At 35.5% G+C, this 26,018-nt stretch overlaps 2 protein-coding genes across 2 annotated transcripts in view; one reads left to right on the top strand and one right to left on the bottom strand.

Moving 5' to 3' along the window:
• Positions 1 to 206: 206 nt before the first annotated feature.
• Positions 207 to 14,892, bottom strand: ak9 (adenylate kinase 9). Its single transcript, XM_008397767.3, has 34 exons — positions 14,573 to 14,892; positions 13,989 to 14,052; positions 13,858 to 13,910; positions 13,677 to 13,773; positions 13,378 to 13,490; positions 13,044 to 13,199; positions 12,697 to 12,819; positions 11,618 to 11,692; positions 11,428 to 11,529; positions 11,137 to 11,276; positions 10,718 to 11,034; positions 10,159 to 10,277; positions 9,625 to 9,772; positions 9,435 to 9,531; positions 9,279 to 9,343; positions 8,966 to 9,154; positions 7,984 to 8,117; positions 7,642 to 7,845; positions 7,279 to 7,551; positions 7,027 to 7,145; positions 6,290 to 6,509; positions 6,105 to 6,173; positions 5,817 to 6,026; positions 5,420 to 5,638; positions 5,044 to 5,257; positions 4,733 to 4,934; positions 3,043 to 3,189; positions 2,708 to 2,925; positions 2,424 to 2,620; positions 2,100 to 2,269; positions 1,904 to 2,002; positions 925 to 1,027; positions 690 to 804; positions 207 to 572 (listed from the first exon to the last, which is right to left on the bottom strand). Exons 1-34 carry the CDS (start codon positions 14,663 to 14,665, stop codon positions 367 to 369), a joined length of 5,070 nt encoding a protein of 1,689 aa, XP_008395989.2. The 5' UTR covers positions 14,666 to 14,892; the 3' UTR covers positions 207 to 366.
• A 214-nt stretch (positions 14,893 to 15,106) lies between these two features.
• The window catches only part of fig4a (FIG4 phosphoinositide 5-phosphatase a), a 43,410-nt gene continuing 32,498 nt past the window's right edge, over positions 15,107 to 26,018 (top strand). The window contains exons 1-7 of the mRNA XM_008397766.3: positions 15,107 to 15,581; positions 17,215 to 17,313; positions 18,107 to 18,230; positions 22,266 to 22,422; positions 22,997 to 23,047; positions 23,658 to 23,821; positions 25,011 to 25,139. Coding sequence (XP_008395988.2) covers positions 15,519 to 15,581; positions 17,215 to 17,313; positions 18,107 to 18,230; positions 22,266 to 22,422; positions 22,997 to 23,047; positions 23,658 to 23,821; positions 25,011 to 25,139 — 787 coding nt within the window. The 5' untranslated portion in view covers positions 15,107 to 15,518. The remainder of the gene's footprint in view (positions 15,582 to 17,214; positions 17,314 to 18,106; positions 18,231 to 22,265; positions 22,423 to 22,996; positions 23,048 to 23,657; positions 23,822 to 25,010; positions 25,140 to 26,018) is intronic.

The following is a 26,018-nucleotide window of genomic DNA, read 5'->3' as shown; positions in this document are numbered from 1 at the left end:
CACCCTTCACCCTAATTCCTGAGAGGGAGCCATATAAGTGACAAAAAGGATTCAGCTCCGCATTTAATTGCGTTTCATCTTATCATTTTTTATGGCAACCTAGACTCAGTCCAAATTCCCACCATAAAAACCAAAGCTAAAAAGTGTTTAAATAACTGTATTTCTGCCAGACTCTTTTAAAGCTTTTGGATACAAACAAGATTGAATAATGATCGAAGCCAATGTTTTTTATTTAAAGAGAAATATGCTTCATTACAGATTGCACATTTCTAAAACGTCACAGATTTAAAATGTTATTCATACACATACACAGAACTGCACTACTGCTAAATGACCATGCTGAAAGAACACCCAGAAAAGATGTAGCTACAGACTATCAGTGGCTCCCGGAGCTCCCAGTGCCATAAACCTGTTGAGCTTAAAGTCAAAATCTATGGGACGTTCGCCGGGAGGTTTATAGGCTCCTGTCATTGCTGAACTGAGGTAGGTTATGAGCTCACAGTTCTCTTCAAATGATGCAAGTTTTTTCTTGTACTTCTGACGAAGACAGCCAGTGGACTTTTGATTGAAAGCTTGTAAAACAGAACAATAATAATAATAATTAAAAAAAAAACACTTAGATTCTTTGTCATCATAAAACTTGATTAATGATTTAGTTTAAGTACATGCACCTTTGACAGTCTGCTCACCTTTCAAATAGAAGGCCACATACACAAGAGCTGATCTTTTTACACTGACAAAAGGGTACTTTGGTTTGAGAGACCCAACAGCTGTCATGGCTTTGATCACTGCTTCTGCCACTCCCTAAAGAAACAAACAAGTTCAACTCGAACCCGATTCAGAACAGCAAAAACACTCGTAAAATGCATGCAATGAAAATTTCAACTTTAAAAAGACATGAGTCGGGCGGACAGGGTGTCTAACCTGTTCCAGGTAGCCCAGTGTTGGAAGAGAAGTGAGCGGAACAGGCTCATCAAGAGGAGGAACCTTACAGGGCAGCTTTTGGTCACAGTAGAGTTCAGGCGTCCTTTGGTAACAAATACCGAGGCAAAAATGTTTAATTCCATTGTCATTTAAAACAAAACCTGGAACTGTTATTTTCAGACAAGAACAGAAATACAGTGATGTAAAAGCATTTTTACCCTGATACAGTTCAGATTTTCTACTGTTTATGCACTTTTGTCACACTTGGATATTTTGGATCATCAAATAAAATTTCATATCAAACAAAGATAACCTGAGTAAATGCAATAAGCAGTTTTCAAAAGGAAAAAAAATATATATATACAAATTGTCCTGGTCCTGGGAAAAATAACTACTGCCTAAACCTAATAACTATTTGTGTCACTCTTTGGCCAGAACATCTTTTGAGATGTATTTTAATTCTGCCAGTCTGGAGGCTTCTCAAGCATGGGCAGCCTTTTTAAGGCCACAGTCTATCAACTGGATGTCAGTCCAGACTTTGACTAGGCCACTCCAAAACCTTGGCTTTGCTTTTTTTTTTTTTTTTTTTGCCAGTCAGAGTTGGATTTGCTGGTGCTGTTCAGATCATTGTCTTTTTGTGACTCCTTGAGATTTTCCATAAGGGTTGAAGAATTTTGCAGAAAAGCAGTTTTTCTGTAATGGCTACTGAAATTCTATTTAGCTTTCAAAATCATTCATGACTAAAAAGGGGATGATTGGGATGGGACTTGCTTTTTCACAATGGGCCAGATTAGTTTGCGTAGTCATTTCCCTTGATGAACTAAATCACCATAAGAATTTCTTTTCATATTTACTCAACTTATATTAGCCTGACATTAAAATTTTGTTTGATTATCAGAAATAAGTAAGAAGGAGTACAGGTAAAAATAAAAGAGCAATGAGAGCATAATATAGCAAAAAGTTGTTTTGCATCGTCTACCTCATGAACTTCTGCTGCTTCTCTTTTGTCTCAAAAATGTAAAGTTTTTCCTTGTATTCCACTGCATATTGCATCAGTCCTCGAACCAGTGCTTCATACCTACAAAAAAAAAATGTTTAGACATGTTCAAAAGATATGACAAAGCAGCTACTTTTTTAATGTATGATGAATTATAATTTCTGCTAGCAATGCATACCTCTGGTTTCCATCCTTGAAAGTGACAGGACAGAATCCCTTCAACTCAATCTGCTGTGGGAATTTGTTTTTCACCTGCAACTCTGTCAGCTTTCTTGGCAGTAGATGGGGTCCAGGGAGGTTGTATGGACAACAAGGCGCCAAAAACTCGTCAGGATTTGACAGGAATATCTGTTACCAAAAGAATATAATGCAATTGTTATCTTTCTTAAGCGCAACTTTAGCCATATATTTGGTCGTACATTCAATTCAATACAGGGAACGTGTGTAAAAGAGAACGTAACCATATGCAAGTAATCATATTATGTAAATATCGTACACTGACCTCCAGATGGTTTCCACCACATAGGCGATAATACAACTTTTTGTACTCAGCAGCATGAGTCAAGTCTGCAGTTTCTGAGCAATCCTCCAGGTGATGGAAGAGAGCAAGGCAGACAGGACAGTAATGGCCAAACTCCCCAATGCGACTATTAAGCTCTTTGGGTGTGATGCACAGCCTGTTTATGCAGGCAGCTTTCCCTGTTTAGAAATAATGTTTGTAATTGAAGGGCTGCACATAAAAAGTTTTAGAAATTTTTTTTTCTTTACAGTTTTTCCAACACTTACCACTATATCTCCTCTTCATGTAGGAATTCACACATTTCATACTGATGTCGACTTGTTGTAAAATATTTTTCCACAGCCACCATTTGTTTTTAGAGCCATCGAGCATGAACCAGTTCTGATGCTGTTCTTGGAAGTATGGCCTAACATGTTCAACCTCTTTCTTGTAAGACGAATCCCAACTGTGCAGGATCTCAGAGCTGTCATGTAATAGGTAAGGCCTACATTGATGAAAAATAAAGCATGGGCAGAGTTTGCATTGATTTTTATTTGCTTCAACCAGCTATCAGACTGGCAGTATTTAAGGAAACTGCTGTTTTTAATAAAAGCTGTTTTACTTGTTGGGGTTCATCTTGTCAGAAAGGCCTCTCAGAAGGACCTCTACGGTACTGATGTGGAGCTCAAATACTAGTATGGGTATGATGTTCTGAGACTCCATGAGTTCTACCTGGTGAAGGGTCATTGGAAAGCCATCCAGTACATACCTGAAACATAAATTAAGCCAGATATTTGTTTTTACACTCGCATAACTAGAAACTGTAGTTTTTTTCTTGCATCATAAAAGATCATTTTCTTGTTCAAACTTTAGATGACAGAATAAAAAAAAACAAACACACTTTTAGACTTACGGGGCCTTCTAAAGCTATCAATAACACTTGACTTGTTTCAAAATTCATGTTACTACCACAAATTTTGGATTTTGTTTGTGAGACCAGTAAAAAGTAGCAAATAATTGTGAAGTAAAAGGAAAATTATTCATGTTTTTTTTTAACACTTTTCTTCAAATAAAACTGGGAAAACTGTAACATTATTTTGTATTCAGTTCACTTTGCTCCGGTATCACAAAAAGATGCAGTGTAACTCGTTATGTTCAGAAGTCACCTAATTAGTGAATATTTCTGCTATCAGTTTAATGCCAGGATAAAGACAGATGTTCTGTGAAGTCTTCATAGGTTTGTTGACAACATTAGAGAGCAAACAGCATCACAAAGACCAAAGAATACAGCAAACAAGTCAGAGATAAAGCCGTGTGGAAGTTTAAAGTAGGATTAAATCTTTAAACAAATTACATGATTTTGAACATCTCACAGAAGCACAGTTCAATTCAGCCATCTACCTAGAACAATTGGCCGGTTAAGGAACGCATTCATCAGAGAAGCAGCAGAGATGCTCATGGTAACTCACACCATGGAGAGCAACAGCGATCCACATCTCATACTGGAGTATTTGTGGATAGATTATGGATATGGAGTGGATTGTTCACCCCATATCCATCATCTGTCTCTCATGGAACAATAGCCATTGTTGAAAGAAATCCTAAAGCAGTTGTGTTATTACACAATATAAAGATTACACAAAACAATTAGCACTGATGGGAAGATAAATAGAGCAGTGAACGAGTAGTATTGGATGAAAACCCCATGAAGTCTGCAAAGTCTTAAGAGCACAGTAAAGGTTCACATTCATGTAGTGGTGAGACTAAACATAAAGCTAGAGCTAAAATAGAATGATGTAGATCAAAACATATGCATGTGTTAAAATGGACCAGTTAAAGTCCAGATTTAAATTTAACAGAGAACATGTGACAAGACTTAAAAATGTTCACAGAATCTCTGGATCCCATCTGGGTGAGTTTAAGCAATGTTGCAAGAAAGAGTGAGCAGAAATTCAGCACCTAAATGCACAAGACTGGTAGAGACATACCTCAAAAGAGTTGCACATGTAAAATGCAGTAAAAGGTCGCTCTACAAAGTGTTAAAGTGGAATAAAATCTGATGCACGCATCTCTTTTTGAGTATTAGGGGGTATGTGCATCTTTTTTCTCTCAATTCATAATCTATAAAAATTAGTTTCTGCACTTCTGTGTTGGTCTTTCACATAAAATTCTAATAAAATATGCAGACATCTGTAGCTGAAATGCAACACATTTCAACAAACTGCAAATGATATTGAGACCAAGGTACTGTCATTTCAAATAATATTGTATGAACATAAATAATAATAATATTAAGAAAATATATATCTTACCCTCGAATGCTACATACAGAGCTAAGGAGCGCCACTCCCAGACACTGAACAGCCAGTTCATCAGGCACAACAAGGCCCTGTGTGAGATACTTTTTCATCTCTGCAGCGAGGTTGGTGTGCGCCTTGTAGTTCAACACCAGACGCATTGCTGCCCCAATGGAAAGCCGAGCTAAACCATATTTATCGGCAAACATTTTTGACACTACAGAGATAAATGGTTAACAAAAGTCAAAAGTCATTTGACGCTTTCTTGACAATTGAGAATCATCTGTTTTTACACTCACTCACTAGGTAGCTGCCTCGAGACTTACCAGTGGTTTTTCCAGCTTTAGGAGGTCCAGTCACTGCTATTTTTATAGGGAAGGAAGTGGTGGGCGTTGGCTGTCGAAGGTATTTTAAGGGGTTCAGTGTGAACTTGCTGCGGTTTTCCTTGGTTCGAAAAAAGTAAATAAACGGACTGAGGATGAGGGAATATGAGGAAGTTAGAGGCCACTGGATTGGATGAATTATGTCCTCGTCGTATTGCTGGGTTATACATGAAAAACAACAACAAAAAAAAAAAAAACAATTCAGGCAATCAGTCAGTTTCCAAACTCAAAATAGAAATAAATATAAATGAATGTCAAATCATTTTTAAAATCTCTAGAAACACAGCTGTTACTTCCCATTTTCCTTAATTATACTAACCTCGACAGGGTCTGCACAGCCAAAGGCACTGTTAAGCTTATAGGAGTAGAGCAGCAGATTGTGTGAGAGTCTGTATGAGACGTGCTGACATGATAGGAAAAGTGACTCCCTGTTTGTTATCATGGGCTTGATTTTGTGGAGCATGTGATTCTGGATTTTTTCTAGCTTTTGAGATGCATTGAATTCCAGCTTGGGTATGTGATATTCACTGATGAGTTCCTGAGATTACAACGACACATGAAAAAACTCAGAAGACCATTAAAAAATGCAAGGATGTTAGGATCTTCACATTAACATGAAAAGAGAGGTGGAGAAGACATGCTCAGAAGTCATATGTTCTCCAGAGTGATTATTAGACTTCCACTTATTAGCTTTTAAAAGTTTTCTGTATTCATACCATCACAGACATAATGTTTGCAGAGTCCTTTTCAAAGCGGTCTTCTATTTCCTCCTCAATCCATTCAGTCGCTGCCTCTTCAGTCTCCTGTTCCTCTATGTCCTCATTGAAGCCTGTTTCAGGAAATTCCACCTCCAATATAGCGTCTATCTCTTCCATGTTGGTGGAATCGTCTGCTTCTTCCTCATTTTCTTTCATCTGGTGCCTAAACTATTCGTTTAAATATATAAAATTAAAGAACATCTAAAATCCAAAGTGAAATAACAAGGTATTGATGAGTTTGCTTACGGTAAATCTGGACTCATCAGCCTCTTGTAGTTCTATGAGTTCAGCCGTTCTCTTGGCGATCATTTCATCCTAGATCAAAGCAGTAAAAACAAATGATTCAGACACTAGTAAAGGAAATAACATAATAATAACAATCTGTCATCACACACACACACACACACACACAAAAGAAATCACATTCATACTCGATTTTTTTGCCGCAGATGTTGCAGAAGTTTTATCTGTTCTTCATGCTTGTGGTAGAGCATGCGCCACTTCTCAAGGTAGCCTGGCAACAGGCGTCTTTGGACATCTGTTGCTTCAACTTCCATGACAACAACAACATCAGGGAATAGCTGTCGTTCCAACATGAAGTCCACCTGCTCAGGATCATGGGGGAAACCCTCCATGATGAAGCCTACAGACCTAGAAAGTACACAGCAGCATATGAAAAACAAAAATCGAGAAAAAGTGTTTACCATAACCAAAACTACTAAAGATGTAAAAGAAAAAGGTGCATGGTGTTATGTGTGTTAACTACATTTGAATTCAAAATAAGATTCTGAGCTTAATGCTCGTTAATGCGGACAGGACCTAATATAATTCCCGTGAAGACAGATAGAGCAGCTGAAAATCCAGACCCCTGCCTGTCACCTGACTTGCATGGCACCCAATCCCAATGTTCCTGAGTGCAAGGGGTGAAGGGGGCTTCCAGATATGTCTTCAGGCTGTTTACAGCCAATCTTCAGGACCAAAAACTCGACAACGGTATGACAGTAACCTCCCCCAGAATAATCCAAAATAAACTGTTGTTGCCACATGATGTTTAATAAAATGGATATGTGGATTTATGGATGGGTGGACAAACAAACAGCTTTAGAGTAGTAAAATAACTACTCTAGTGAAGTACATCCTAAAATGGAGAATGTCTGATGATAATTACTTGTATGGTTCTTCTTGAAAGTAAGGTAAAATAACCATATCCAAAACTTGATTAGTCAATGGCTCTCCCTCGGCTAGGTAGGCTTTGATGACTAATTCGTCTTCAGTCAAAAACATCTCCTGTTGTGAAAACAAAAACACAGAAGTTCTGTTCAAATATTTTATCCTGACAACAACATTCCTGCTTTTAAAACTTAGAGAAAAAACCCTAAACGTCAATAGCAAAAAAATAAAAAATTAAAATGAACCAAACCTCATCAATGTTCAAGTTGCCAGATCTATTTTCTGTTTCCTCTTCCTCTCCCTTTTCTACTCTTATTTGCTCCTCCACATACTCAGTATCACTTTTTAGGTACACGGCCTCATCAGCAGAGGGAACTGGGTTATATGTCTTGGCCATAATTTTCATTTGCAGTTGCTCTTTGAACTGAATATGGAAAAGCCCGAGTTGCTTTGCAAGCCATTCACCATTAGTCGTTTTTCCTGACCCTCTCGCGCCAAGCATAAAGATTCGCAAGGGAGGAGGCTTGCATAGGAGGAAAGTAGAAACACGTAAGTGATTCTATCTTATTCTGAAAAAAAAAACACTTCTTTATTCTCATTCTTGCTGCTTTACCTTAAGGAGCTCTCCTTGTGCAACAAATTCGCCAGGATTTTCAATGAAGGAGTATCTGGCCTCTATGGTGGAGAAGTAATAAGTTCTTTCACGGTACTTGGCTGAGATTTTGTCAGTCACTGGCCACAGGACATTGTTTCTTTTGAAGGCAACAGGGCAGAAATACTTGGTGTCGCCCAACAACCTCCTGCTTGCTAGTTCAACCTGTAACATTGGTTGAACAAAAAATGATCTTACAGATTATAAAAATCTATATTTATCTACAAAATAAAAGATCTACATCTTAGTAAGGTTTAAACAGATTTGTAATATCAATTTTAAATCAAAAGTATTTGTCAGTACATCCTCTTCCTCGTCGTCTTCATCTTCTGATTCCTCACTCTCTTCTTCTTCGAGTAATGCTAAGGCCTCCAGATCTTCTTCCTCCTCGGTCAGGTCAACTGAAGAAAACTCCCAAGCCACATACTGAAATGGTCCTAGAGGTGATGGAAATAAAGATGAAAATACTTTTTCTCACAAATTTTCTCTATTTTTGTGCGTTGTCACACTTAAATATTTGAGAGCATAATACATATCAATATCAGACAAAGATAATCTTCGAGTAAATACAAAATGCAGTTTTCAAATACAAAATGTTATGTTTATTAGGGCAAAAGGCTTTCCAACCCAGTCTGGCTCTGTGTGAAATAGTGATTACCTGCCATGTTTAATCCAGGCTGAATTTAGATTATCCACATTTTCTTTATAGCTTTGTCCAAATTCATTTAAACTGGATTAATGCCAGACCTGTTCAGTGAATAAATTGCTTTTAGTAGATTTTATTATATTTTTTTGTTTTTTTTGTGATACTATGTGACATGTCTTTCTTCTAAATGAGAAAAGTCTAAAGAGATAAAGGATAAAAATTGCACCTGTCTAACAGCATGAAGTAGACTAACTATTCTAAAAAACAACATAACATGCTTGAACAGGTTGTTCATGATCAAAAACTTTTGCAGAATTCAAAAAGATATTTTAAAAGGACTCCTTGCCAGTTTTTTCTAATAAATGGTGGTAGTTGCTATCAGCTATGATCATTGCCAAGAAGGGATTATTTTTTTTACACATGGCCAGGTTATTTTGGATAATTTTTCCCCCTTAATAAAGGAAAGAATAATTTAAAAAAACACTTTTTGCACATACGTAAGTTACTCTTTGAATATAGCATTTTTGGCAATTTGAAATATTTAAGTACAAAAAAGCCAAAAAGGCACTACAATTTCCATTCAAATTGCAGAACCTTAAAAGTTTATTGCAATGACTTGAAACAGGTTTGTACACTCACTTTCCATTTTTTTGACAATTTCTTGAAGCAAGTCGTCAGGGCTTTTTTTCCCAATCTCAACATCGAAGTGGCTTACTGTTATATTCGATTGCATTTGATCCCACTCCGTCTCAAATATCTCAATTTGCTCTCTATACTCCATCATCTCTGGAATGCTGGCGTAATCAATTTCCATACCTTCTGGTAATTCTGCCAGTACAGCACAGAGTAAGAGGAGAAAGGGATTCAAGATTAAATTTTTATCGTTGGCGCTTCTGTTAATTTTTGTTCAGACTGTCCCGATTAGTTCTAAAAGCACATGGAGATATAATACCCTCTTCCTCTTCGATAATCGCCAGTAGGTCTGACTGGGCCTCTGATTCTTCCTCCTTTTCTTTGCTGAAGTGGGAAGAAATTTAACACTGTATCAGAAATGTGCAAAAACACTTAAATAATCTAAACTGGAGAAGGCTACTGAGTCTGAACTTACAAAAGTGTTTCACTTCGCAGACACGGTTGGCTCTGTAATCTTTTCTCAATCTCTTTGTCCACACTTTCCTTATTCTTCTCATAAACTCTCTGCATTACTGTTTTGTGCACATACACAATAAAGTGGACACATTAAAAACACGGTCTAAGGGGAAACTTGGAGAAAACAAATCCACAAAGTATGCCCCCACTGTAATGTTTATCAGTGTCTTGGAGACAGATGATTGTGTCTGGCAGGGTTCCGACTTGCTGAATGACATCCATTTCAGAAAGATTCTTGGGAAAGTTGTCAAGCACCCATCCTGTTTTGTCCTCAGAATTGGAGTTCATTTTCTCTATCTGTGACATCAACACTTTAATGCTAATATACTTAAAAGCAAAATTGACAACGTAATAAAAATAATACTGTACAGCAGTTAAGAAAAGCATACTCAGATTAAACGAAAAGTGATGCATGAGTGGGTTAATTAAAAAACTGAAGATGTGTATGTATTTTGTGAATTTAAGAAAACCCAACAACAACAACAAAAACTGTCTACAGGAAGAATATATATTGAATGCTTTGCCTGTGTGCATAGTAGATTTTCAATTTTCCATTGTACATGTTCAGGATTTTAAAATGTAACATATTGCATACATGAAAGAAAATAATAGATAAGAATAAGAATGATGAATCAATAAAACAGGAAAACAAGCTCAATGCTAACATTGAACTTGGAACTTACCTCTTCCATTCGATCTTTCAGAGCATTAACATACATTTCAAAGGGCGGTATGGCCATTTGTTTCGCGTCCTCAATGGCTTGTTGCACCAGAGCAGTTACTTGTGGATTATCCATCGCCACTGAGAGCAGCATACAACAGAAAATTACACACACATACATGTTATGTGTGTATGAACATGCATATAGATATATAAAATATATACATATTGCCTGTAGAAAATGACATATGACTTTATTTTGCAAATACATTTTTGAGATATTTATTTTAAAACAATCATAAAACCATGCATCATTTTTTACTTAGTGATTTTGATTTTATTTGATTATGTCTATTACAAAAACCAAAAATGCAGTGGCTGTAATGTGACAAACTGACAAAAGGTTAATGAGGTATGAATATGTATAGTCAAATTATTTTTAGTTACGATAAAAACTCCATTTGTTCACATAAAAAATATAAGGGTTTAACATAATATCAGTGATATATATATCTACATAACTTTGATAAAGGATAATATTTTATGTGAAAATCTGAAATCTTACATAAGGCCCAACTTGCCTGAAGCGCTTTCTCGCGATTTCTTCTTCTTCCTCATACTCTTTACAGCAGGTGTTGTGATGTCTCTAAGTTTTTCGAACCTCTCCTGGTCAGCCTTGGCTAAAAATGGCTTTATCAGCTCCTCTAAATCGAGCACCACAGCACCGTAGTGCTGAGCTAGAAGACTGCACATGGTGCTCTTTCCAGCCTGAGAAAAGCCAATGATGCCAACCTTGCAAGGGGGTCTGGGCATTGGAGGCAGTAGGTACCTGCGTGGATTTGCGATAAACTTGTGGTAGGCGTCCTGACATGAAAGTATGTACAACTTGTCCTGAAAGCTGTACAATAGTTGACCAGGGAAAGGTTTTTATCCAGTTAGACCTATTTGTTAGTGGTAGGCCAGTCAATTTAAGGAGCATACGTCATTAAAGAATACTCACCCTACACACAAATCTATCTCTCCTTGAATAATGTTGCCCTCCTTCAGAGCAACTGGACAAATTCTACCCCAGCGGCTTCTTCTCCACCGAAAGCCAGGGGCCACGATTCTGATGGAGGTCATGTATCTTAGAAGGTCTTCCTATGAAAGAGAGAAATGCCTGCTAAGACTGATTCAAGTTAAATTTGCAGAAGTTTCGTCAGAGGAGGAGTATTTAAAGACTCCACCAACAAATTAGTAGGAGGTTTTATTCATTAATGAAAATTAAGGAAAACTATGAGGATGGCCTTGCTGTGGAAATGGTGTCTGTTAGTTCTTCCTCAACATGTTGACTGAGCAGGATTGGAACAGAGACAGGCTTTATAGCCATAGTTTCAAGACGAGCCATCACAGACTGCAAAGTAAAAATAGAAATAGACCAAAGTCAGACCACCAAAAAGATCAGCTGCTGAACTTTTCTAAATGTATATTTTTAACTTTACCAAGTACAGTTCTCCAGGTGGGTCGTTTCCGTCTAGTTCCAAGAGGTAGATGGGGTTGTGTTCTGCAAAAACGTCCTGGAAAAATGTCAAGCAACACCAAACATGGTATGTGTTCAAAGAAGTTTTTATCACCCATGTTGGTTCCATTACTTTATTCTTTACTTAATTTTTGCAAAACATTGGCTATGTTGGTGCAAATCACGACAATTTTATCCAGGGTGTGTATATGTTCTGCTGAATTCTGATATATGATTTTATTCTTTTTATTTATTTATTTATTTATTTATTTGTTTGTTTGTTTGTTTGTTTGTTTATTAACAGTTTTTGATTTTTCTATATGCCCTTAATCTTTGCGAGAATTAAGCCTGCATGGAAAATGGCCCACACAAGAAATCAAAGGGCATCATACACCTTGGACAGGTCATCAATGTATCACTGGTAAGATGTGGAAAGTAATTTCACTTTACACTTGTAAATGGGGAATGCATAAAAATCCACCTTTTGTGTGTTTTAATAGAAAAAAATAAGACTTTAATAAGTAAAACTTCAGTTTATGTGGCTAAAAATTCAGAATATTTTGAAACACGTACAACTTAAGTTGATAAAGATTTTCTTAAAATCTTGAGATGCAAAGAATATTTTTTGTGGCAATCTATAATGTTTTATTAAAGAATCGAGTTGAGCAATTTATGAATGACTGCAGAGCAAAATAAAAAAAAGATCAAAATCCTTCTTGCTGCCAGTTTTGCTTTCTACTAGCTTTTAGTGTGCTGCTAAAATTTAGGAATTTACAAATTCTAAAAATTTATGAATATTTTACATGCATAGCAAATAGAAATCAGAATCAGCCTTATTTGCCAATATTATACTTAAAACTAGTGTTAATATTTTCCTAAAAGAATAATGAAAACAGTATCGCTATGGTGATCTTCAAAATAGCATTCCTTGTGTTTAGGGGACATAAGAGGAACAGAAAATATCTACTGTTCAAAACACACTTCGGTCTGAAATGAAAAGAAGTACAAAACGTTATGTGTGTACTGAATATTTTAGAAAATAAAAAAGCCATTCTAACTTGCCTCCAACTGTCTAAGCAGGATGTTCTTGTAAGTGCTGATTTTAGCAAAAATATTTTGGGGCAGGTATTCTGGTAACCACACCATCTGTTCAAATATTTCCATAGAGAGGGGTTGCTCCTCAGCCTGAAAGAAAAAAAAAGGAAAGTGGTGTATTAGAATATTGTAGTTAAGCACATTCTTTTCAGAAGTTTGTTGTTGTCCTATTATCATGTCTTATTTTATTTATTGTTTGCTAAAAATAATAAACCTGGTTGCAAATCCAGGTTAAAAACCACCAACAACAAAATTAATTTATGATTTTATGAAACAGCAGCAGAAGTAAAAAAAAGTTTTTGTACACTAAGTACCTCCTCGTAATCTTCGTCAGCATCGTCCATCTCCTGTTCCTTGCTCTTCCTGAGAAGCTCCTCTTCCTGTTGCCAAACAGTCAGGTTGTGTAGCTGCCCAGTTTCTGGATGCTGCTTCAGACCAGACAACCTTTTGACCAGGTCAATGTCTGAACACTGTTAAAAGACAGGACATATCGTTTATAGACGATATCAGTAACTCTGAGGAACATTTTTAAGTTATATAAGTTTTCTAAATATGTACTGTTATCATACTTTGATTATGTGAACTACAAATGAAGAAGTACAAAATAACAAAAGAACAAAATACAACATTCAACTCTACGAATTTGACCTTGATGTTAATGATGAAATCTGGCGTCAGCTTGAGGTTTTTGATCAATTCAATCTGGTCATGGATCTCTTGGGGATCTTCTGTTACATAAGGGAGGCAGCTCAGCACGTAGCCTGTACAGAGAAACGGAATGACCAAACATTGGCACGGTTTTAATAAAAATTGTTTTTTCTGCTTGCTTAGGTAATCTCATACATTCTGGTTGATCATTTTTGGACTTCTTATTATCAAAAACAATGTTTGGTGTTTAAAGAGCATGCAGTACTAAACCGTTTTAGTTTACTATTAGAGCAGTTTACCGTAGTGCTGAACATCGGGCTTGTTAATTCTGTCAAGAATCAACTGCACAACCTCATCGTTTGTGACACTTTTCCCCTCGTTCAAGATGTTCAGAAGCTGAAATGGTGTAAAATTACAACATGGACATTATATTCCTTTTAAGATGTATATAACCACATTAATGAAAATAATCTCTCTTACCTCTATTCCTTCCTGGGTTTTGGTTTTAATGTATGTGTTGATCATATCTGTTGCTGAAACGTTTTTAAATAAGAAATGTATTAGGTGCCAGGCATACAAGTATGAAAACAAAGTATCTGAGAAGAGCATACCATCAATTAGAATACACTTGCAAGAGACTGCAATGTTTCTGGCCAATGTTGTTTTCCCAACACCCTGTAAAAAAAAGAAAAAAAATGAGGTCAAGGATACGGAATTAGTCTTGGAATTTATATATATATATATATATATATATATATATATATATATATATATATTTTTTTTTTTTTTTGAATGGGTTTTCTTCTATGCTTAAATGTAATTTCCTGCAATAGCTCAAATTGATGCCTTATGCACATTGATAAATTAAACCATAATCATCTGGAGCCTATTTAACTTTTTTTAAATGAGGAAAACACCATCCCTATTCATCCCACATCTGTCTACCTTATCTTTAGTTTCCTTACTTGTTATGGGTTGAACAGATAAGTCTACTTAATCCATGAATCAATAATTAATCAATCACATTAATATCAACATTATTAAGAGGGATATGACTTGCCGTTACAGAATTATTGATACTTTGTGGAGAATTTAAGTCTGTTCTTTACATTTATGAATTGTTATCTGTAGAAAGAAGCCTACATAATTTCCAAAGGGTCCTTGAAGAAAACTGTAAATGTCTCATAGAACTTACTGGTCTTCCAAATATAACGAAGCAGGTGGGTTTGGCAAGAAGACCCGCTCTCTCAGCTTCATCTTCTGTTAGATAGTCCACCAAAGCGTACATTTAGCTTGTCGAACGGAGAAACTACCGAAACATTAAAATGCTTTCAAAGAAGACCGTTTCTTTTTTTAACCATATCAACTGTCACCCGTTTAACCGTTTGTGCTTACTTTTGCCTTAAATAATCGAATAATCCCTTCTACATGTATTAATTGTAGGTAACGAACACTGTCGACGTTGCTTTTGGAGAAACAAAGCAGCTGTCTGCTGGTTGCCATAGAGACAAACTTAAACTCAGCGCGTGGAAGGGCACAAGTTGCTGCATATTTTGCAATCTGACAAATTCGATAAATTTGTCAGATTACCTTATCATCAGTTTTATATATATATGAACGTTTTTTCATATATATATTTTATATATAAATTATATATGAAGTATAAATATGAAAGTGGGGAGTTAGTATTTTCTCCTCGCATTTTCGCCCCTTGGGACTTCGCCCTTTTAGATTTTTTGACTTCGCAAGGCACCGTATCAGCTGATAAGCGACATATGACTGTCACATGACTACAATGAATTAATTTAGCATTTTTCTGGTTTCTGACCGCTAAGGTTTACATAGACATATCTGTTAAAATTCCTTGCTAAAACATTTAATACTGTAGTTTTAGCATAAGTACAAATAAGATTGTTTCTCAATGGGAGCGATTGCTGTTTTTTGCAGCTAGCTAGCTAGCTAACTTATTAGAGAGTTATGTTTGCTAGTTTGGGAGATTCAATAAGACAACGATCTGAATTAGTTTCTTAATCAGTGTTTGGTTTTAGGCGCATTTTGTACGGTTTTGGACTTATATGTTTATTTTCACTTTGCAACTCTTGTATTATCTCCTCTGTACTTTGACTTTTTAACGACCAAAAATGCCTCAAACAGCGGCTGTCATCAGTGGGATCCAGAGGATGGTTTTGTACGAAACAAGAGCAGTAAGTTTAAATGAACTATATAAATTGTGTCTGCTGCTAGTTCTATGTTGTCATGTTCATGAGGTTCACTTAGAGTCCAGTTCTAATGCCAACTGATAAAAATTTACCTGTATGGGCTTCTTACCATCTTCTGATTTTTTCTTGAGATTCCTCCAGAGCAAGGATGTAGTGACAATCGAATCAATGAGCATATAGATGCTCAATCCTCCCAACTCTGTTTGTTGAGAAATGTATTTATTATTTATAATGTTGACATTGGTCTGAAAATCAACCAATGTGCAGAATAAAACTGAAATATCCACCAAGCCTTGTGGTTATTTGCTTATGAAAGTAAGAATTATTTAAGCCCAATTCAAAATATGACTGTTGGTTTTACAAGTAAAATGTATGTGTCATTAGGTAAGTTACTGTGCTGTAGCTAATGGTAGGCTGCTGGATACATTCAGATTGAATACTGGCTGATGAAGACAATAATTAAAACTCGTAAAAAAAATGATCACTTAAAACTGTACTTGTGTAAACCACTGCATTGTTATCAGTTAATTGAAAAGAGTTTTAAAGGTCTTAAATTTTCTGGAGCAGTATGAAATATGATTTGTAGTATTTTTCTAACTTTGAGAATGTCTATTGTTCCTTCCATCAGCCTGTTTCTGGTTTTTGTAGGTTTCATATTTAAAACCTCACCGTGAACTTTTGCATTTATTATGTAAGAATGGGCTGAAAATGCCTGAGAACTGAAATCTTGATTTTTAAAAAGTATGGAACTTTGTCATCAGAAATGTTTTGGAAACTTGGAACGTGGAGCGTGATAGCGACACATTGTTATGCTGTGACACTAGATGGCAGTAGATGTCTACTTTGGATAAGTGTCGCACTCTTTTAGGCTTAATCAAAATGTACAACTTTTTAGATCGTTTTAGTTAACTGGTGTGATTTTTCTTTCCCCCGTCATGTTGCTAGAAGGAAAGTAGATATTTTAATTCATTTGTATGTTTATAACTCATTCAAAAGTGGAACAGAATAGTTCTGATAGTTACAGAACGTACAATACATGACGTTCTAATTTGACGCTTCTTGCTGGCCTCCAAATCTTCGGCCATTTTGCCACCGAGTATGACGAGGATAATGACATGAAAGGAAGAAACATGAATGGAAGTTCTGATCAACATTTTATTGTGTAAATTTGTTATCAGATATTTGACATGTTCAAATTGTTCAGTACTTGTTACTTTCTATTTTCCATAAAGTGCATTGATCAATATATTGCTTAATTAAATTTAATTATATACGGTTTATCATGCTTTAATACAGTATATTGTATGATTGCACTGACTCCAATTATATGCTGGTTCATCATATTAATAAGTCAAAATGGCCAAATAAAGTGCTGTAGAAGGGAGGAATGCCATGTATTTCTATGAGCTGGATTTATAAACCCGAGTGTTTTCTTTGAATTTTATAAATGAATTTATAACGTGGTAGACTAAAAATAAATATATAGATTAATTGAATACTACGCATAAGAAAACTTTTTTTTTATTGAGTTCTGTTTTTTTTTCTTTTTAAAAAAAACTGTCTTCAGTATGCACGTAGAAGAGGTTCCTCATTAATTATTATTATTTTTTCTTGCCAGAGATACTTTTTGGTTGGCAGCAACCATGCACAGACCAAGCACAGAGTCCTAAAGATTGACCGCACCGAACCAAAGGATCTGGTGATAATTGACGATAAGGTAAACGGTGACTTTTCATCAGATCCGATATCATGTCAGTGTATATGCGTATGCAATATAGCACTATGGACCTCTAGTGACTTTGTTCAATCACTGAGCATGTCACAAATGTAACTTGCACGTCACTTCCTGTTTGGCTGCCTGCTGCTCATTTCTAGAATATATGAGCTGGTTGTTGATAAGACTTTGGTCATGTTCTTGTTTACTACACTTTATACTTATGATGTGTTTCGTTATTATGATGCAGCCATGACTAAAGCATGAGCTGTATCAACTCATGCTTTCAATTTTGAACACTCAAAAACTGTGACAATGTTGCCACTGGTTTCAGAATCTCATCTTGAAATCTCTCCATATTGAGTTTGCCTCCAATGACGACAAACCTTATTTCCCGAGTAAGACAGATGCCGCCTGACACATGACCACTGCAGCCACGTCCAGGCTTGCAGGTGCTGATATTTAGACTCCAATCAGTCACCTGACTGTCAACACCTAGGGTATCAGAAGTTCAAAACGAGTCAAAAAACAAAATAAGCAGAGAAGACTAGGGATTTTTTTTTTGTGGACAACCTATGTACTCAACTGTGCTACTAAACTCAAAGAAGCATTTTCTTTACACAATTATAGGCAAATAAACAGGCTTTCTAATGGTTTCAGATTTCTTAGCAAAAAATATGTTTCAACAAAGAAGTTACGTTCAATCAATGTCGGCATCTTAACTCTATGACGATATCAATCTAATCCCAGTAGAATAAAATCTGTATTTTTGCTATATATGTTTTTCTGTCTGTAGCATGTGTATAGCCAACAAGAAGTGCGGGAGCTACTAAGCCGTCTGGACTTGGGAAACCGCACCAAAATGGGTCAAAAGGGCTCGTCTGGTTTGTCCAGAGCTGTGTCAGCTTTCGGCATTGTAGGTGAGTAAAGTTTGTTCACTTGCCCCGCTAAACTGGCATTACTTTGACTATTGCTTTGTTAAACAATGTCAACAAGTAGTTTGTTTTAAAGCAGAAACAGTGTGGGGTGACCTGGTTTTGCTTTTATGTAGAGGGAATTGAAAGGACGAAGTAAAAGGAGCGAGCACCTGCTTTGATTTATCTAAAAAATCAAAAAGCAAACACGTTGAGTCTCCTGTCAGGTCAACACGTGCTGCATCAACACATTTTGTGCAATAGCCAAAATGTCTAAGTAAAGAATAGTTAATATTTTTGTCTGTATAGCACTTTACCGAGAATGTGGGGATAAAACGAACAAGCTCCTAAAAAGAAATATCGATTAACATAATGTTGAACAAATCAGATTTTTGAAAAACCAATTTTTTGGAATTTAGTGTCTTGGCAAACTCTGATCTCACTTGACAAATTATTTTTCAGTGCCATGTGGTTTTCATTCTGGTTTAGAAGGTCACAGAACACAAAGTAGTTACATTTACACAATATGTTATGTGTGTGTTTTTGTTTAGATGGTCTCTATGAGGTAGACCTTGTCCACGTAGCTTTTTTTTTTCTTTTTTTTTTTTAATCAAATTCTCAAGTATATTAACTGGTTTAACAAAACATTACACAACATTACAGCATTGCAGTAATCCAATCACCCTTAAGCTTTTTTCTTCAATTTTTCTGTGTATAGAACTACTTTTTAAGAGTATAAGAAGGCCAACATTGCTGCAGTAGACAAAAGTACCTCGATGTTTGTGTGAACTCTTCTGGATCTTTTTTTATAATGTCGGGGTTTAACATAATTCTTTTTTGTATGACGTGGTTTGTTGGTTAGCACTGTTAGCTTGCAGCAAAACCATTGTGGGTGTGTCTTAGCTTAGGGGTTGCAAAGAGTTTGCACGTTACATACTGTTTTTCAAATGTCTTAATATTCTGAAATGACTTTGATTTTACATTTTTAACAAAAAGTGTTGTTCAATAGAAATCATTGTCACATTGAGATGCACTGATGAGTTTGCCAGAGAACAGAATTGGTCAATTACATTGGCTCTGTTTAGTGATTGATCATAAATAAAACTGGGAATATTTTTTATTATTCATTAAATGCATGAAAACGTTGAACTTCTACCACTTACAGTCTATAAATTAATTAACCAGAACCTTCAATACAACTTTTTCACTTAAATTAAAAATCTGATCAAGTTTATATTTTGATTTGGAGCATTAATGAGGATAATCTTGTAGTTCCACCATTATCCATTGGATGTAAAACTTCTGCCAATGTCAAGCTTCTGTCAAGCAACACAATTATTTGTGTTGAATGACGTTAACATTTTCAAAACTTTGAGAAATTCATACACAAAATGACCCACTATCATTTTTTTCTTAGAAAAGTAAAGAATTAAATTAATGTGATCTGTGAGATGCAGCTGTAAAAACATATTCATTAATCAGCCTTTTATGTTCCACAGAAAAATAATTTCCCCTCTATGGTTTTCATATTGACCTACAGACCTAGTTACAGTTTATTATAATCAATGTTTTTCACTGCTTTAGAACTAGCCACTTTTTCTTTTGTCAAAATCCAAAAGAGGCTTCTGTAACTCATTGCATGATAAACATTTCCAGTGTCACTGAGGTGTGAATTCATTAGTGGGATCGTTAAGTACACTAGTCTCGTACAGGGATCGAGTGCGATAAGCACATGTACTAGACACACCACAGTGGATGTAGCACTATAGGTCAGGGATTTGAAACCTGTGACTCCATGTGGCTCTCTAGGACCCTCTACTGTGGTTCATATCAGCTTTGATTGAAAGCACTAAAGATTTGAGCAATGTTTCAAAATATAATGATAAATGAATGCTAACTTCCGTAGTTTTTCCTTGGCATTTTTACGTAATATATGCATAGCATTTTCCACGAAGAATGAACAAATGCAGCGTATAGTTCCATGAGTTACAGCTAAGCTGTTCAGGTTGTAAAGAAGTAAAGCAGGCCCAGAAAATTGCAATACGGCCAACGTGTATGACTGTGGGTTAAAGTTGTCTTATTCCCAAACATTGCCAGTTTTGTGCCAGATGTAATAGGAGGTACACTTGTGAAATGTCCCACTTTTGTCTCAACAGTTCACTGAGTATTATCACACAAATCTTGGGGTTCATCATGATGTTTTTTTTTTTTTGACATATTTGAATAATGCTTTTGTGTTTTCTTTGAGTAAGAATGGTTTTGGCTTTGAAATTCTCTGAAGGCTATTTTTGGATGATCCATTTGCTTTTGTTGATTCATGAACACTGAATTTATGTCATTTACATTAAAGCTGAAATGCTTTAGATGTTTTGGGATTTATTATAACTTCCTGACTGATGTTACATGGAGGAATTCTGTTAGTGACTCCTGGGAAAATGTAGTAATTCCTGGGAAAATTTCAAAACTGTTCATTTAAGGATACTGGTTCTCGCTGTGGTTTGCTCAAGTCCCAAAGCCATAGAAACTGATTTAATGCAAACTGAACAGAAAAATGTACCTAGACTAAAATTTGATTTCTTACTTCAATTTGTGGAAAAGTTCCTTAAAATTATGACAACTACTTCTCAAGCAATGCATGGATGATTGTTGAATTTATGTTGCACTCAACATCATTTTAAAGCATCATGGTCACACTGATGCTAACAAGTTCTGTTTTTGACATTTAATTAGACTTAAATTGCTTATTTTCCATCTATGTTCGCAAAACATTTTTATTCCCTTAATAGTATAAGTGATTCACCCATGTGGGTTACAGTGCCTCTTAGGAGACGCTTTGCCTGGTACAGTTCTTATTATAGTATTTATTAAGGATTGTCATTCTAAGTATATTTTTATTCAATGTCATTTTCTGGGCTTGTCATTCTGACCCAGTATCCTGGTAACAAAACACAGCGTTCTGAAAGAAAGAGAGTCCTGAATTAAGTGATAACTATTTGAAAACATTAGACATTATTAGCTTACGTTAACAAAACTATTAACATAAAGCCACTTTTTTTTTTTTCCCCAGGGATAATTTTAAAATTTCATTATCAACTAAGAAAAAGCCTTGGATGTCTTACAGAAGACTGAATCATTTATTTTCAGGGTTTCTAAGCCATTTTTAGAAATAACATGCAAACATGTTATGTGTGAAGTGTGATATTTGAGAACTAGGTGAGCCGTGGCTAAAAGCAAGTAATTAACCTTGCTGCAGGTCATCTCTTTGAGATGTTTCAATAATAAAAGCGTAAATGCATCAGTAGTCCGTATTTAAAAAGAGAAATGAGTCATAATGAACCTCTGGTAATGGGTTAAATAAACTGAGACATTGACATACTTATCAAGTTGTTGAGAGTTTGTATTGAACTGATGAACTTTCGCAAAGAGAAAGAAAATCTGGGTCAAATTACATCAACAGGGATTAGGGACTACTAGGCTCCTTGCAAATTTATTCCAACCCCTTAAAGTTTATGACATTTTTGTCTGAATACTACCACAAACTCCAATGTTTCAATAGAATATATGCGATACAAAAATAAATGTATTCCAACCCTTTCACTCTGATATGCTTAATGTAGTTCAGTGACTGTAAACAAGCCACAGGGGATACAAGGAAATGGTTTAGTACAAAGCATACTCATGTTAGAATGACCAGTCTTATAACTTAAGACTTTCTGACTACACTTAAAACTTGAGACACTTTTGTCCATCCAGTTTAGCTGAGCTTGAACAAAAGAATAAAAACTACTGTTTACATCCTACCAAAGGTGTGCAGTGATTGTTGCAGAGAAAGATACTTCAACAATATATAGACCAAGGAGTGGTGAACACAGATGACTGCAACACTTTTTCTAGTTATATAATTATGCACTACTTTATGTTGGTCTATCACATAAAATCCCTACATATTACCTTAAAGTTTGTGTTTGTAAAATAAACATGTTCCTTAAAAGAAACCTGTATTTATGTATGTGTGTAATTGTTTTTTTGTTTTTTTTGCAGGGTTTGTGCGTTTCCTTGAAGGGTATTACATTGTACTCATCACTAAGCGCAGAAAAATGGCTGACATCGGTGGCCACTCCATTTATAAAATTGAGGACACCACCATGATCTACATCCCCAATGACTCTGTTAGAGTCTCACATCCTGATGAAGCAAGGTGTTGTCTCAATCGCTCCATCATCCGTTTTTGTGCTTTTTTTTTTTAAATATAATGAGTGTAAATTAAAATGTCTAATACTACAGGAGAGTTACTGATATTTTTTCCTATTGATATCTTTATATTTGCAGATATAATATAAGATGGATATAATAGATATTTCTTTGCAACAAGTTATTTGTTTTAATCTTTGGTTTAAACACAAAGTTAAACCATGATTTGCTTCTAAATTTGTGTTTCCTCTTAAACTGTGATTTTAATAAGCCTTCATTAATACGAGTTCATTAAGATGCTTTGATAAGTTGGAGGCAGCAAAGCAACAATTTACTAATTAGGCTGCTTTTGGTATTTCCCGGCATCAAATGCTTTCCTTCGCATTCTGTCTGCATTTTACTTCATTCACACCTACAAAGTCATGAATAAAATAAAATTCCAGCTTGATGAAACTTCTTGACACTAATCTCTCTTCATCAGGTTATTCCAAGGAAAACAAATCTTGTTTTTTAAGTACATTAGCTCATCATTGTGTTAAATTTGGGATGGCTGAGTTGATGACTGTGTTTTTATGTTACAGGTACGTGCGAATCTTTCAGAATGTGGACCTTTCCAGCAACTTCTACTTCAGGTACGACAAACTTGAGTTTAAATTCAAAAACCTTCAAAAACCTTCTTGAATTTAGGTTTGCATTTGTGGGAAATTACTCATCCAGCGCAATACGCATTATTAGTTTGTCAAAAAAAGATTGAGTCTTAATTTCAACAAATTATTTGCAGTTTATCATGAGTGAATCTTTGACTCAACTGTTTGAATGAACATAAAATAAAACTATATATTTTGGCGTTTTTCCATTTTTTTAACAAGATGCTCCTCAAAATGTAAAATAAAAAAAGTAGTTCAATTTGTTTTCATTAAGCAGAACTTGCATAATTTAATAATGCAATTTATTTAAGACAGATCACAAACGTATTAACGTGGTGTCTTTTGGAGGAGCAAATGCACGTTTTTATTTCTTTCTGTTCTGAGCTTTTGAAGTCTAAAGATAGGAATGAAATCTTCTCACATCAGTTTTAAAAGGTTTTCTTCGGCTGAGTTAACGAGTCACTCTTGCCTGATGTAAAACGTGCTAGATATTTCTTACTGTTCTAATTTCTAGCGATAGCAAATGGGTGAAGGCAAATTATGGGGCTGAACAGCCTGTTCTTTCTTCACATGACACTGCCATTGTGCCCTGCAGCTACAGCTACGACCTGAGCCACTCGTTGCAGTACAACCTGACATTGCTGCAGAGACCTTACGAACTGTGGTCAGCGGCGCCCCCCTTGACTAAGGAAGAGGAACACACACAGGGCAAGCAGGACAGCTTTGACATCTTTGAGGACGAAGGTTTGCCTACACAAGGTGAGCAGAGGTGAATCACTGTCACTTTTGTTGAATGTCTTGCCTCGAGTTTGCCTGGGTGGCCTCTTTTAGTTTTTATGTTGAGGTCATACTGGTACGCACAAGATAAGGCCAACGGAATAAAGGCGGTAGATTGCTTCAAAAATAGTTGGATGGAGGAGAGCCGGAAAAGAAGGAAGTCATTCAAAAGGCTAATTGAATGAGAAATAAAGCATACTTCGGTCACAATACAAAAAAGCAAAACATCCGCTATGTGATATTAACAAATGTATTGGAAATATGTTCACTATTTTATACATATAATGGTTATAAAATAATTAAATTGGAGAGGTCGTTTCAGGATCTCGGGAAATAATTTACGGAATTAGTATTCCAATAAGATAAAATGTTGCAGTAACCAAATATAGCTCTGTAAAATTATATAATAAAATGCCCCAATCAGCCTTTTTTAGTGATGTAGGAATGTGCACGGCTTTCACATGACATCCAAATAATTTGCGTCACTTCCTGCTTATAAACACAATCTGTAAAATGCATTTTTGTTGCATGTTTTTATTTTTAGTTTAATTCAAATCAGGTTAAGTATGGGGACAAATGCTGTGATGAAAAATGTAAATGATCTTGCAATTCCTTCATTCTTAGTAGTTTTACTTATAAAATGTGTCATTGATTAAAAAAAAAAAACTTAAAAAAAAATTCCATTTAAAAAATTTTTATTTACATGTCACACATAAAAAAACCTGGAAAATAACAGACATGAACTGTGACTTATCAGTGCATCTTAAATTGCATTAAAAAAAAGCTGATTTTGGGTGGGTAGTAAATTGTTCAATAAACCTGCAAGATGTAATTGCAAAAACTTTTTTCTTTAGTCGCAACCATTAATTTTGTAATTTATGATACTGTGTTGCATTTTTATGCTCAATGTCGTCTTATAGATACTGGTACATCAGAACAGGTGTACTTGTTAAAAAAAACAACTTTCATTTTCTAACAACCCACTGATTACATTTATATTGCAACACACACACATTTCATATTGTACCACCTTTGTAAGTTTTTTAAATGCACTTCATAGTTTATGATGCATATATTTTTTTAAATATGTATTTTCCAGAACATTATTTGGACTGAATCCATGTCAATAAAATGACCCGCTTGTTTTGTGTGCTCCGATTTTCCGCCACAGTGGTTTATGGTCTCCAGAACGAGCCGTACTACAAGTACGTGTGGAACGGCAAGCTCCTTGAGCGGATCAAGGACATTGTGCATCCTGACTGGCTCATGTACATAATCCATGGCTTTTGTGGCCAGTCCAGTATCCTTTTTTAAGCAAGGGAGTAGCTTTATTTGGTGTTTTTTTTTGTTCTTTTGATTTCTCTGAGAAGTTTTTTTTTTTTTTTTTCTTGAGCTAAATGTTTCCTTTGCTTCTACTATTAAGAAAAACGTGAAAGTATATTGGTAATAAATAACACACAAAGTCCCTTTCTGAGGCTTTGAATGGGGATTTAAGTGAACACACATACCCAGCAAACACAGTTGCATTTGTCTTTTGTCCCAATTTCTCTCTTTGTTGAGCACGTGGATCTCACTGAGCTCCAGCGTGGGAGTCAGAGTGAAATTTGCAGGATTTGGTAACTAAACTGAAGCAAAATAAATTTGATGGGTTTCGGCAAAAGCTATCAGGTGTAAAGACACTGGTGATTACATAACCTCTCCTTCTGTTAGTGGCTGGGAGCAAGTTAATTGTGCATTTTTTTTGTTTTGTTTTTTTTAAGACAGAAGGGAAAGTCAGTGTTTTGATTAAAACCTAAGCTTGTGTACATTTTAATCCAATCTTTTAAGTAAATATATTCTTGATGCATACCACTAAATTGGTTCCACATGAATAATTCTCTCTCGACTTGTGAACAGCTTTTGTTATAATGATTCATGATTTATTCCAGCAAAGCATTAGGAGACTGATTGATTCGGGTAGCAGTCTCCCTGAGGCTCAGATTAAAATTTCAAGTCATTTACCATCAGCACAAATCATATCAAACCGAGTGAAATATGTCACTTTTTTACTAATATTATTTTCAGTTGTGGCTGATTCTGAACAAGTAAATATTTCTAGGCCAGCCTTTGTCTTTTGTTTGCTCTGTAGTTCTTCATTTAAAGTACACAGACTGATAAGCGAGTAAGTGCTTTTCTCAAC

Source organism: Poecilia reticulata, chromosome 21 (genome assembly GCF_904066995.2).
Source record: "Poecilia reticulata chromosome 21, P_reticulata-male-v2, whole genome shotgun sequence".
Taxonomy (NCBI): domain Eukaryota; kingdom Metazoa; phylum Chordata; class Actinopteri; order Cyprinodontiformes; family Poeciliidae; genus Poecilia; species Poecilia reticulata.
Note: the sequence above shows the minus strand (reverse complement) of the source record. Positions and strands in the feature narration are given on the sequence as shown.